The sequence below is a fragment of the Eretmochelys imbricata genome, chromosome 13 (assembly GCF_965152235.1).
Source record: "Eretmochelys imbricata isolate rEreImb1 chromosome 13, rEreImb1.hap1, whole genome shotgun sequence".
NCBI lineage: Eukaryota > Metazoa > Chordata > Testudines > Cheloniidae > Eretmochelys > Eretmochelys imbricata.
Genome location: NC_135584.1, coordinates 29545669 through 29558620, shown reverse-complemented (window position 1 = coordinate 29558620; position 12952 = coordinate 29545669). Strand labels below are relative to the sequence as shown.

General features: G+C 52.0%; 1 protein-coding gene across 1 annotated transcript in view; it reads left to right on the top strand.

The window, feature by feature from the left end:
• The window catches only part of MYH7B (myosin heavy chain 7B), a 50573-nt gene that overhangs the window by 12662 nt on the left and 24959 nt on the right, over positions 1-12952 (top strand). Inside the window, exons 8-17 of the mRNA XM_077832516.1 lie at positions 1875-1967; positions 2962-3025; positions 3136-3234; positions 4659-4762; positions 8619-8757; positions 9499-9617; positions 10684-10833; positions 11151-11321; positions 12024-12203; positions 12301-12433. Of these exons, the coding sequence (XP_077688642.1) occupies positions 1875-1967; positions 2962-3025; positions 3136-3234; positions 4659-4762; positions 8619-8757; positions 9499-9617; positions 10684-10833; positions 11151-11321; positions 12024-12203; positions 12301-12433 (1252 nt within the window). The remainder of the gene's footprint in view (positions 1-1874; positions 1968-2961; positions 3026-3135; positions 3235-4658; positions 4763-8618; positions 8758-9498; positions 9618-10683; positions 10834-11150; positions 11322-12023; positions 12204-12300; positions 12434-12952) is intronic.

Genomic DNA, 12952 nt, shown 5'->3' with positions numbered 1-12952 from the left:
GGTCCTGACTGGTGCAGTGTCCTAATAAATCCCCCAAGTTCTATAAGCGAGTGTTGCAGAACTTAGCTACCGCACACGGGGATTGGGAGACCCAATTCACTCAGCTGTCTGATGTTCTTTGAGAGGAGAGGTGCTAATTAATAATAATTAACAAGGGATACACTGCCCCACGTGCAATATAAGGCCACATAGTGTGGGAGAGCTGCGAACAGGATACCCAAGTGCCTAGCTCCCAGCCCTCTCATCTGTCCACTAGAGCCGGCCACATGCTTGGGCTCTGCCCCTAGTGTTTATGGCTCAGTGCAAGGAGATGTAAGGGTCAGAAAAGACAGAGGGACTTACTCTAATGAGAGCCTTTGAAAAAAGAGTCTTTGGTCCAACCCCAAATACAAAACCTAGCGCCCAGCTTTGGAGTTTCCAGGCAATAGGGTTAGACTAACATTCAAACGCTGAGATACACTTGTTTGAAAGGCGGGAGCCCGACCGTCCCAGGGATCTTTGAGGCTGGATGATATTAGAGAACAAACTGAAAGCTAGTGACAGCTTTGACTCTGGAGAGCTGGCTGCTTCCCTGTGACATGGTCTTACCAGCAACACTCAGTGCTGTAGTTCTGGACCCCCCCACCACCTGGGGAAGCTGCAGTAGTAGTTTAACGTAGCTAGGACTCCGACGTTTGAAGACACAGTGATGAAAAACACCAGCGCGCTGTCTCCGCTGCGGCTTCCATTGCTGGTGACTGGTGGAGCAGCACCCGTGGAGAATTACACGTCCTGGTTTCCTGGTGCAGGCAAGGCCCTGCATCCCTTTGGCATGACTAGGGTGTCAGGACAGCCTGAGCGTTTGGGGGGCTCTGCCTAGGTACTCCTGGGCTAGTCAGCGTACTGCTTGGCTGTATCTGGAGCAGTCGGTAGCAGTCAGATGATGAATCGAGTAAATGGACTGTAGCTTTCTGGAAACATTTGGAAAATACACCGTACCATCTAGAGAGACAGTGGCTAAGACACGGTGGTGTGGTGTGGTACAAAGTTATAATACCATGGTATAATTGCTAGCGTGCTGGGCTCTGTGAAGGAAACATGAGTGCTAGTCCCAGCTCTGATTTTTCTATGACTTCACCACTCTGTGCCTCAGTTTCCCCTCACACCCTTTGTCTGTCTTGCGTAGTTAGGCTTTAAGCTCTTGGGGCAGGCACAGTCTCTTCTGTGTGTTTGTACAGTGCCTGGCACACTGGGCTCCCAGATGCTACTGGCATACAAATGTAATAACAAGAACATGAGTCTGGGGCAGAGGCGGTGCTGTGAAGAGGCCATCAGTGAGTTCTGAAGCTCCCCCCAGCCAGTGTCTATAACACTGTACCCCACACCCCACCACCACTCTGGGGAGAACGGTTCTGACAGGCGTTTAAAGGAAAACTCACCTAGGAATGTTACAGAGGATTGTTAATGTCTCTTCCTGGGCTATTTCCTGGACCCTTTCGCTTACAAAGGCAGGTTTTCTCAGTACCTCAAGCCCTCCTCTCCAGGCCTTTATAGCTTTGGCCCTGTCACAGAGGACTCCCATGTACAGCTGAGCTATTAGCCCAGACCTTTATAGGCACCACTCACAGGGGAGGAGATGGCCACAGAATTCATGGCCTCAAAGCCCAGCTCTGTTCTCCCCAATGTTAATTAAAAATATGACGTGCCAGGTAGGAAGGCGCCACCCTGGAGACTAAGGCCTTAAGGGAAGCGAGTGAGAGTAGCGGAGGCTTGAGGTACACAGCACTTCCCCCTGCCCTGCGTCCTGCTGCCTCTTAGCTGCATCTGTAGCAACAGAGCCACCGTTACTAATGACACAGACACAAGCTGACCCATCCTTTGGCTGCATTTTCTAGGGTACCCTCGAGGATCAAATCATTGAGGCCAACCCTGCTATGGAAGCCTTTGGCAACGCCAAAACCCTGCGAAACGATAACTCCTCGCGCTTTGTAAGTATGCTAGGAGGATGTGTTTGTTAATACACAGGGTTTATATTTCTAGAGGCAGCAACGCTCAAGTTATCGATACCCATGCCTGTGTGAGGTGGCCACAGATATCCAGAGCTAGCTTTTACATAGGGAACAAATCATTGCCAGAACTAGCAACTCTCTCTTCTTTAGATGGGTTGGATGTAGGGCCAAATCCTTTGCTGCTGTAAAGCAATGCCACTCCCTGGTGTTAACTGCCCAGGCTAGTTCACTGAGCTGTGCCATTTAATTTACACCAGCTGAGGATCTGGCCCTAAAAGGTGAGGCTGGAGTTAGGGGAGGCCCAAAGTCCATCTCTGCTTGGATCAGGCTGTGAGTGATGACCGGCAGTGCCACGAAGGAGCCTGGCACAAAGGGAGAGCAGGGAGAGCTGGAAGTGCCAATGCTGGGAGGTGCCTCAGTGGACCGGTGGTGCAGTGTCCCCTTCGTCGAACCCTGGCCCTGTGTTTGGCTCAACCAAACGCCTGGTTCCCATTTATCTCCATAATAATGCGCTGGAGGCCACAGTAACATTCTTGGTCCTCTCTGGATTCCCCGATGCACCAGGGGCCTGGGAGTGTCGTAGGGTCTCCTGAGCTTGATCAGCAGTAGCAGGCCATGACTGTACAGGTAGTTTGTGCTGCAGACCCAGCCTCATGCAGCTCTGCCCAGGAGCCAGGGGCTGTCAGGGGCCATCTGCAACTATCCTCTGAGTGCTGCAGGAGAGCACAGCCACATGGAGCAACGCTCAGGGGGATGAGCCCCCTCTGAGCCAAAAGGGACCAGCACAGGCAGAGAATTTCACCCAGCCACCTTGTATTGAGCCCCAAGGTTGTGTGACATTAGCATTTGGCAGAGAAGAGACAGGCCCTTAGCCCTCCCCCGCTGTCTGATTGTAAGAGCTGCCCACCCAGGACAGCAGCTGTCCCTGCCTTAGTGCCTCTGTCCAGCCTAAGTATTTATCTCCTTCCCTTAGGGCAAGTTCATCCGAATCCATTTTGGCCCCTCAGGGAAACTGGCCTCCGCTGACATTGATATCTGTGAGTAAGCAGCCTTGCGCAGCTGCTAATTCAACACGCTCTTTTTATGCCCTGACACTGGATCAGCTCCGGAAAAAGCCCAATCTGGTTTTTTTTCTGTTTGTTTCTAGACTTGCTGGAAAAATCCAGAGTGATTTTCCAGCAACCCGGTGAGAGAAGCTACCACATCTACTACCAGATCGTGTCTGGGAAGAAACCTGAGCTCCAAGGTAAGCAGCTTCCAAGCAACAGGCCCAGGGGAAACGACAGTGTAAACACATCTGGCCTGGGCAACCACAGCCCCTGGTGAAGTCAGTGCCCCACAGGAGGAGGGAGCCCAACTAGATCCCTTGGAGGAAGGGTGCTGGGGGCAGAGCTGTCGTTACTCAGCACTGCCCTCTGGGACCTCACGGAGGGCCCAGAAATGATCCCAACTGGCCCTGCCAGGCTCTGCCATTGAGCCACCTCTCAGGCACTGAGCAGGGCTGGGATCCAGGGGCCGCGTGACAGGAAACCTTTCCGCACTGGAGAGATGCTTGGCAGAGCCCCTGGCGTGATAAGCTTCTTGGCTGCCGCCTGTTGAGCCTGCTGCTGGATTGTGAGCAGCACCTTATTAGGCAGGTCTGGAGAGCCGGGGAACAGTAATCTTATCTGGGGGTCACGAGGGCATGCACAGCCACTTCTAAATCAGTCTCCAGCCCAGCAGCCTTCCGAAGATAGCAGAAGGGAGCTGGAGCTGCAGAAGAGATGGGCCTCGTGAAGGGCTGCCGGGCCTGCTGGAGTCAGCCCCACACGCCAGTCCCATCAAGGGAGCTAGAGCTGAGGCAACAGACTGGAATGGGCTGGGAGTCACACCCAGCCATGCTTCCCTCTTCTGCCCTCAGCCACCCAGCCCTCCCCCTGCCCTGCCCACAGAGACACAGCGTGCGCTGCTTAGCCCTGGGAACTGGGCACCAGCAGTACATGCCACGGTGCCAGGGGGCCAGTGCTGCAGGGAGGGGGCTGTATCCGCAGCCGTGCGATGGGCACAGTGTGGTGTTTATGAGGGCCTGGGCAATGAGACCAGGGTAGGGGGAGTGGCAGGGCACTGGCGTGCTGGGGCATTACCAGGACAGGTGGAGCAAAGGCAGAGCAGGGTAGCTCTCCACTGCTCTTTGGCAGCTGCTGCTCAGCAAGCTGCCGGAGATGGCAGCGCACGGCCCGGGGCTCCAGCTGAGCCTCCCCAGGAGCAGTGGGTTTTGTGGTATGCGCCAGGGCCAGCTTCATGGCGCATGTTGCACTATGGGCGAGCCCGGGAGAAACCAAACATCCCACTGCACTTAGCCCCTGCCCGGAGCACTGCCCTCCACCCTCCCTGCGGCTCCAAGGGGCAGGGCTCCAGCCAGCCTCCAGCTGCCTCCCGATGCCTGGGGTGTCCACCTGGGAGCCCAGCCCTCTGCCAGGTTTGCAGGTCCAGAGCTCAGCCAAGGGAGGGCATGTCCCACGGCAGAGCCTTGGTTACACTGGGCCCTAGGGCTCATTCCTGGAGCTGTGCAGAGCATTAGGCCCCTCCGGTCCTGTGCCAGCCTTTCCAGTGGAGTCTGCTCTGGAACGTAAGTCAGCAGGCAGAGGAGCCGACCGTACCTCACGCCCGTGCTCTCCCTCCTGCTCCCAGATATGCTGCTGCTCTCTCTCAACCCCTACGACTACCACTTCTGCTCGCAAGGCGTAACAACAGTGGACAACCTGGATGATGGCGAGGAGCTCATGGCTACAGACGTACGTACCTGTGAGACAGAGAAGGGGAGAGGCCTGGGAAGAGGGCAGAGGGGAGAACGGTTTCACATGCTCCTGGACTGAAATGGGGCCATGGCCCAGCTTTGCTTAGACACCGCTGAGCTCTGCTGATGTTTTATTAATAATCACCCGCAAGGGACCCCGAGGTTTGCAGACATTCACTCCCCAGCTGTCCCCCGCAGTGAGGGAGAGTGCATTCTCAGCCCCACTTATAGACTGGAAAGCAAGGCACAGCATGGGTAAGGGCCATGTATGGCAGTGTGTGTCGTTCCTATCACTACGCACCCAGAGGGGGTCAGTCCCATGCAAACGGCCAGTGAGACACATGGCCACCAATGATGCACACAGCCCTAGACATGTAGGAGTGAGCATCTCATTTTGAAAACCACAGAGGCTCAGTGACAGAACCGGGAATAGAACCCGGAGTCCTGGCCCCTGATAGGGGGCTGCTGGTGGGTGCTCAGCACCCACCGTTTTTCCCCTGTGGGTGCTCCAGCCCTGAAGCACCCACGGAGTCAGAACCTATGACGGATACCCCTCCAGGGGAGGGAACCCCAGTTTTAGGAAGAGATGTGGATTCAGTTATTAGAAATATAGATATTTGGGTTTGTGATGACAAGGAGTAATGCCTAGTGAATTGCCTGCCTGGTGCAAACACCTAGACAGACTTATAGGTAGTGCTGGGGAGGAGTCAGTGGTCATGGTACATGTAGGTACCAGTGTCTTAGGGAAATATAGGAGAGAGATCATGGAGGCCAAATTTAGGCCGCTAAGTAAGAGATTAAAGACAAGAACTTCATGGTAGCATTCTCTAAAATGTTTCCTTCCTTTGCACAAGGCCAGTAAGGCACACAGAACTGCAGGGTCTCAATGCATGGATGAGACAGTGGTGTGGGGAGGAGGGATTTAGGTTGATTAGGAACCAGGGAACCTTTTGGGGAAGGATTGGCTTATAGAGGAGGGACGGGGCTCCACCCAACCCAAACTGAACCAGACTGTTGGCATGTAAAATTAAAAAGGTTGTAGAGGATTTTTTAAAGTAAGGGCTGGGGGAAATCCGACAGGTGTGGAGAGTACACAATTTGCGTGGGGATGTCTCTTAGGAATGAATTGATTAAATGGGGAACTCTATATCCTAGTAGAGAGGATAGGAAAGAATCTGGTAAAGTACAGGTAGGAGTCAGTGAGGAAGAGTCAAGTGTAAAAGAGTCACATTTATATATAGCACCTGAAGGCAAGCAACTGATTATTGACAAAATGTACAAGTGCTTATATACAACTGCTAGAAGTCTAAATACTAAGATGGGTGAACTAGAGTGCCTGATATGAAATGAGGCTATTGATATAATAGGCCTCACAGAGACTTGGTGGAATGAGGATAATCAATGGGACATAGTAATACCAGGGCTTAAAATATACAGGAACAACAGAGCAGGCCATGCTGATGGGGGATTGGCACTATATGTGAAAGAAAGCAGAGAATCAAATAAGGTAAAAATCTTAACTGAATCAAATTGTACCAAAGAATTTCTATGGATAGAAATTCCAGGCTTGAATAATAAGAGTATCGCAGTAGGAATATACTCCTGACCACCTGACCAGGATGGTGACAGTGACTGCAAAATGCTAAGGGATGTTAGAGAGCCTAGAAAAGCAGAAAGTGCAGTAATGGGTGATTTCAACTATCCTCATACTGACTGGGTAAATGTCACCTCAGCAGGTCAGAGAGAAACTCCTAGACATCATAAATGCCTGCTTCTCAGATCAGCTAGTCCTGACACCCAGCAGGGGAGAGGCAATTGTTGCTTTCATTCTAAGCGGAGCACAGGATCTGGTCCAAGAGGTCACTCTAGCTGACCCACTCTGTAGCAGTGACCATAATGTAATTCAGTGTAATATCCATGTAGGGGGGATAATACAAAAAACCCCCCACCATGGTAGCTGTTAACTTTAAATGCTTTCAGGGGAACTACATACAAATTTGGACGCTATATGGAAAGTTGCAGTGGGGGAGGTTTAGATTGGATATTAGGAAAAACTTTTTCACTAAGAGGGTGGTGAAACACTGGAATGCGTTACCTAGGGAGGTGGTAGAATCTCCTTCCTTAGAGGTTTTTAAGGTCAGGCTTGACAAAGCCCTGGCTGGGATGATTTAACTGGGAATTGGTCCTGCTTCGAGCAGGGGGTTGGACTAGATGACCTTCAGGGGTCCCTTCCAACCCTGATATTCTATGATTCTATGAATTAAAAGGAGCTGCAAGCAGCATGGGACTATTTAAAAACATCATCATAGAAGCTCACACTAAATGTGTACCCCAAACCGGAAAAAACGCTGAGAGGACCAAAAGACTGGCACCACAGCTAAACAGCAGAGTAACGGAAGCCATTAGAGGTGAAAAGTGAATTTTAGATCCTAGTAAGGAAAATAGGGAGGACCACAAACTCTGCCAGGTTAAGTGTAAAATTATAATAAGACAGGCCAAGAAAGAATTTGAGAAGCAACTTGCTAAAGACACAAAAACTAACAGTAAGACATTTGTTAAATACATCAGAAACAGGACCCCTGCCAAACAGCCAGGGGGGGCCACTGGATGACCCAAGTGTTAAAGAAGCATTCAGGGAAGACAAGGCCATTGTTGAGAAAGAAAGAAATTATCTGCATCAGTCTTCTCTGCAGAGGATGTGAGAGAGATTCCCACACCTGAGCCATTCTTTTTGGGTGACAAATCTGAGGAAATGTCCCAGATTGAGGTGTCACTAAAGGAGGTTTTGGAACTAAACGATAAATTAAACAGTAATAAGTCACCAGGATCAGATGGGATTCACCCAAGAGTTATGACAGAATTCAAATGTGAAATTGCAGAACTACTAACTTTGGAATGTAACCTATGGCTTCAATCAGCCTCTGTACCAGATGACTGGAGGATAGCTAATGTGATGCTATTTTTTTTAAAAGGCTCCAGAGGTGATCCTGGCAATTACAGGCCGGTAAGCCTAACTTCAGTATCAGGCAAATTGGTTGAACCTAAAGAACAGAATAATCAGACACATAGATGAACATGATTTGTTGGAGAAAAGTCAAAAATTCTCTTTTGTGAAGGGAAATCATGTCTCACTAATCTATTGGCATTATTGAGAGTGTCAAGAAGCATGTGGACAAGGATGATCCAGTGGATGTAGTGTACCTGGATTTTCAGAAAGCCTTCAACAATTCCCACATCAGAGGCTGTTAAGCAAACTAAGCTGTCATGGGATAGGAGCGAAGGTCCTCTCATGGATCAGTAACTGGTTAAAATGTTGGACCCACCCTACTCGAAGTGTTCATGTTGCTAACACTCACAATGATGTCATGAGTCTCTCAGTATTTAGTTTTTCTCTTAAAGCCCCAGCTCCTGGAGTCATGTGATTATGTGACAGTCTAAGCTTTTCCTTCCTTCCTTCCTTCCTTCCTTCCTTCCTTCCTTCCTTCCTTCCAAGAAGTGAGTTTCTAGCCCTCAAGGTTGCAGAGAAAAGATTGAAGATGTGTCCCAAGTAAAGGCTCCAAAACCAGACACCAAATGAAAATAGCCCCCAGTTTATGGTGTCTAAGGCAATCTCATGATTTCTCAATGCCTTTCTCCTGATTTTTGATCACGCGGGGTAGGCCACGCTGCACAGGGGATGCAATATGATGGGGCATGAGAACATGCTGAGCCTGCAGCACCTGGGACCACTGGGGAGTTTGGAGAGCCCCTTGTGGGTGCAAGTCCACTGCCAAACTCAGGTCTCTGTTCGCTGGTGGGGGGTGGGTTTGCTGTGACAGTGGCTAGGCTTACCCTCGCTGCCTGTCACCCCTCAGCATGCCATGGACATCCTGGGCTTCAGCAATGAAGAGAAGTACGGCTGCTATAAAATAGTGGGCGCCATCATGCACTTCGGCAACATGAAGTTCAAGCAGAAGCAGCGGGAGGAGCAGGCGGAGGCCGAAAACACTGAAAGTGAGTTTGCCCCATGGCCGAGTAGGGCTGGGGCAAGCTTTGCTGAGCCCAGCAGGGTGCGTGAATTCCTTCCACAGCTGTATAGGAAATCCCAGGGCTGGAGCAGTGAAACAATCCCCGTTAAGTTTCCCATTCATCTGCCCTCCATCCCTTCCCTTTCCCACATTCCTCTCATGTGGCAATGCCTATTGACTAGGGGCCATGCCTCCCACAGTGCTCAGAACTCCACACAGCAGCCCTGCCTCTCTGAGCATCTGTTTGGTGCAGGACACTGTGTCTGCTTCTGTCAAACCAGCTGCCCTGTGCAAAGATTTATTGTTCTCCCTTATTGCATTGTCCTCTCTCAGCACAAGAGGGCAGAGAAAGGGCTGTGCAGGAAACCTTAGCTTAAGCAGTTCCCGATATTTGAGCACAGCAAAGAGAATGTTGACCTAACACGAAACGATTCCCCTACGTCGTTAAGATGGAGCAAATCTTCCTAGACAGAGATTCTCTGGGTTGGTAATACCTCAGAGAGGCACATGTGCAAAAATCGCCAGATCCCAAAAGCCCCCTACAACCCCTGGAGAACACAATACAGACACTGCCCGCTGGGGAGGTGGGCAGACTACAGGGCATTTGGGGGCTAGTGAAAGCCAGCAGAATTAGGACAGCATCATCTCAGCCACAGAACCCTATATTTTTTGTCTTGAGTATGCCCATCGCCTGGCTGCTTCCTCATGGTTTGATGATGTATTCCAGGTGCTGACAAGGCCGCCTACCTCATGGGAATCAGCTCAGCTGACCTCATCAAAGGGCTGCTCCACCCCAGAGTGAAAGTAGGAAATGAATATGTGACAAAAGGTCAGAACGTGGAACAGGTGAGTGTGCTGGGACTGTAGTGTCCTGCCTGCATTTGTTACCTAGAATCCCTTGGCTTTGTGCCCTACAGGAGAGCGATGGATTTGGGTGACGTTCCCAGTGCAGGGCCCTTAGCTCTGGAGTTCTCCCCTCTGGTGGCCCCACAAAGTCTGATTTTGGGAGCCCCAAGGGCATGGTGTAAGCTGAGCCTGCTGTTGCTGGCTTTTAGCAGCTGTCTCGGTTATTCATTGCTAGTGTGACGTGGAAGCAGGGAGTGTGCTGGCTTGATGGCCAGATATTTTTGGCCATTGCATTTTACAGTGATGGGCCAAGGCTGGAATTTCAATTCGAACCCCTTCAATTTGTGGAGGGTTTCAGTTCAAATCCCTGGGCCCTGTGGTTTGGCCTGGGTTGGATCCACACACAAGAGGGGCCTAATTTCTGTGGTTCTTGCTTCAACTGCAGCCCCTATCTCATGAGTATGTTGGCTCAAGATGGTGGAAACCTCCCCAGGACAGCAGCTCTTGTGAGATTCCCACTGCCGAGGGCAGGAAGATTGCAAGCACAGCTCATGAGGTTTCCGCACCCTCAGCCACACACCCAAAGCTTGGCCTGGATTGCGCACCCACCTTGCACACCAGCCTGGGAGTCACATTTCTGATCATTCCTATCTGAGTTGTGGGCCTAGGTTCCATCTTCAGAAGTGACTTATGCACTAGGGAGCCTGGGGGTCAGAAAGTCCATGGGGGACAGGCTCCTAAGTTACTGGAGTACTTTTGAAAATGTCACCCTAGATCTAATCTGGACCCCAGCACATCCCCAGCACATGGAGCTTCAGGTACACTTAGTCAGGAAAGGAGGGCACAAGATAAATGGCTGCAGGAGCACAAACACACGGACTAATTCAATAGCTGAAAATGCGAACGGCCCTTGGTGGGAGCAGCAATTCCCTTGGCTCTGTCTGGCTATTCCCCTTCCTGCTCTGAGAGTAACAGGTCTCCACCACCTCAGGCTGGGTGTAGACAACATGAAACTAATAGGGAGCAAGTCCCGAAGTAACGAGCCCTTTCTGGTTTGTGTTGGCAGGTGGTGTATGCAGTCGGGGCCTTGGCCAAAGCCACCTACGATCGCATGTTCAAGTGGTTGGTGACTCGTATCAACAAAACCCTGGACACCAAGCTGGCCAGGCAGTTCTTCATCGGAGTACTGGACATTGCAGGCTTTGAGATCTTTGAGGTGGGTTGCAGGGGTGGTGTGTACTAAACTGACTCAGTGCCATAGACACACACGCAGCTTTCCCACGGCTTCTGGCAGTTCTGCCATGAAGATATGGGTGTCTATGGAGAATGGAGCTCATGTATCAATTCATTTACCTAGAGTAGGCCCACCACAGCCCCCTGAGGACCAGAGTGACGATTCAGTCCCAGCTGAGTTCTTTTCCGCCTGCTCTGGAATGGGACCCCAGCTGGGCCTGTCCACACGGGCTGGGTGGAATCACTGGGACCAAAGGACGCTCCCCTTGGCTTACACAGAGGTTTGGTTTGTGCCTGTAGTTTAACAGCTTTGAGCAGCTGTGCATCAACTTCACCAATGAGAAACTGCAACAGTTTTTCAACCACCACATGTTTGTCCTGGAGCAAGAAGAATACAAGAAAGAAGGCATCGAATGGATCTTCATCGACTTTGGCCTGGACCTGCAAGCCTGCATTGACCTGATCGAGAAGGTAAAGCAGGAGGCGTGGAGATGGGGGTCAGTGACTCTGCCAGCCCGCTTGGGTGGCTCCGTGAGACAGGAGCGGGCTGTGCGTACGGTTTGGCTGCACAGGGCTCTGATAATCTCTGTAACCAAGCAGCCAGCTGAACAATACCATTTGGCAGATCCTTTTATTACAGGGGGAGGATAGTTGGCTGCCGCCAGACTGAGCTGTAGGGCTGAGGGCTCTAACCGTTCTAACCGGCTTGCTGAGCCCTCAGTGAGTTCTGGATTTCACCCTGGCCCTGACTGATCAAGAGGGAAATGAAAAACAGGTCCAGGGGAGCGGGATGGCCTACTGATTAGGGGAACCCCAGAAGGCGGTGGGCTGGAGGTAATGGGGGCGGGAGGGGGCTTTCCACAATAGAGTTTATCCTGCCAGTTGGGATGTAGGGAGGGAATGAGGGGAAAATGCCGTCACAAGGTGGTGACAGTTTGTCCCATGGCACATTCTCCCAGCACCTCTCTGCAGAGGCCTGACTCTCCTTCCCTGGCAAGGGCCTCAGCACCTCCCCAGCCAGTAGTGCAGAGCAAGTCTCCCCTGCAATTCAGAGGCTAGGATGGCTGCATTTGTGCCAGGGATTGGTTGGGGGCCGGGATTGGGTGGGGGCCTTTCTTGTCCTTTCCCCGCTGTGCCGAAGTCTGAGCGGCTCATGGGTATCCTTTTCTGCAGCCGCTGGGAATCCTCTCCATCCTGGAGGAGGAGTGCATGTTCCCGAAAGCCTCAGACATGTCCTTCAAGGCCAAGCTGTACGACAACCACATCGGGAAGTCTCCCAACTTCCAGAAGCCACGGCCAGACAAGAAGCGCAAATATGAGGCGCACTTTGAGCTGGTGCACTATGCGGGAGTGGTATGTCCCCCGCCGAGCCCTTCTCTTTCCCCGGCCTCTTGGGCCCTCTGTGCTGGGCTGCTGACCTGACCCGCTTCTCTTTGTCCTGTTGTGACAGGTGCCCTACAACATCATTGGCTGGCTGGATAAGAATAAAGACCCCCTGAATGAGACAGTGGTGGGAGTCTTCCAGAAATCGCAGAACAAGCTCTTGGGCAGCTTATATGAGAATTATGTAAGCTCCTCCTCAGGTGAGCCATGGTCCTGCCCCCCTTCACCCCTCACCCACACCGTGACTTCGCCTGGGAACACCTCACGAGTTGCCCAGAACTGCTCTCTGCTGGCACCAGCAGGCCTGCAGCATGCGGTGACTCTGACAGAAGGCCATCATCCGGGGCGGATTATGGTTTTGTGGGGCCTTGGGCCAGAGCAAGTGGGGGTCCCTCCCCACCCCTTCTGCCTGCAGTCCCCCCATGTTCCTGCCAGGGAAATAGGATCGGGGCATGGGGGCACCCATTTGCCTGGGGCCCCCCAATTAGCCGGAGCCCCTGGGCACGGGCCTCATTGGCCCAGTGGCTAATCCACCACTGGCCATCCCCTGCTCACCAAGAGACCTAGGGTGCCACGCTGCACTGATTCCTGGGAGACCTGGATTTGACTCCCATACACAGTCTCCTGCTCCCTGGGCAATGGGGTGCTGCAGCTTAGTCCTGGGGAGCCCAGTGGGGGATGGTGTTGTAGGAGTGAAGGGGAATCCCAACAGGGAAAGC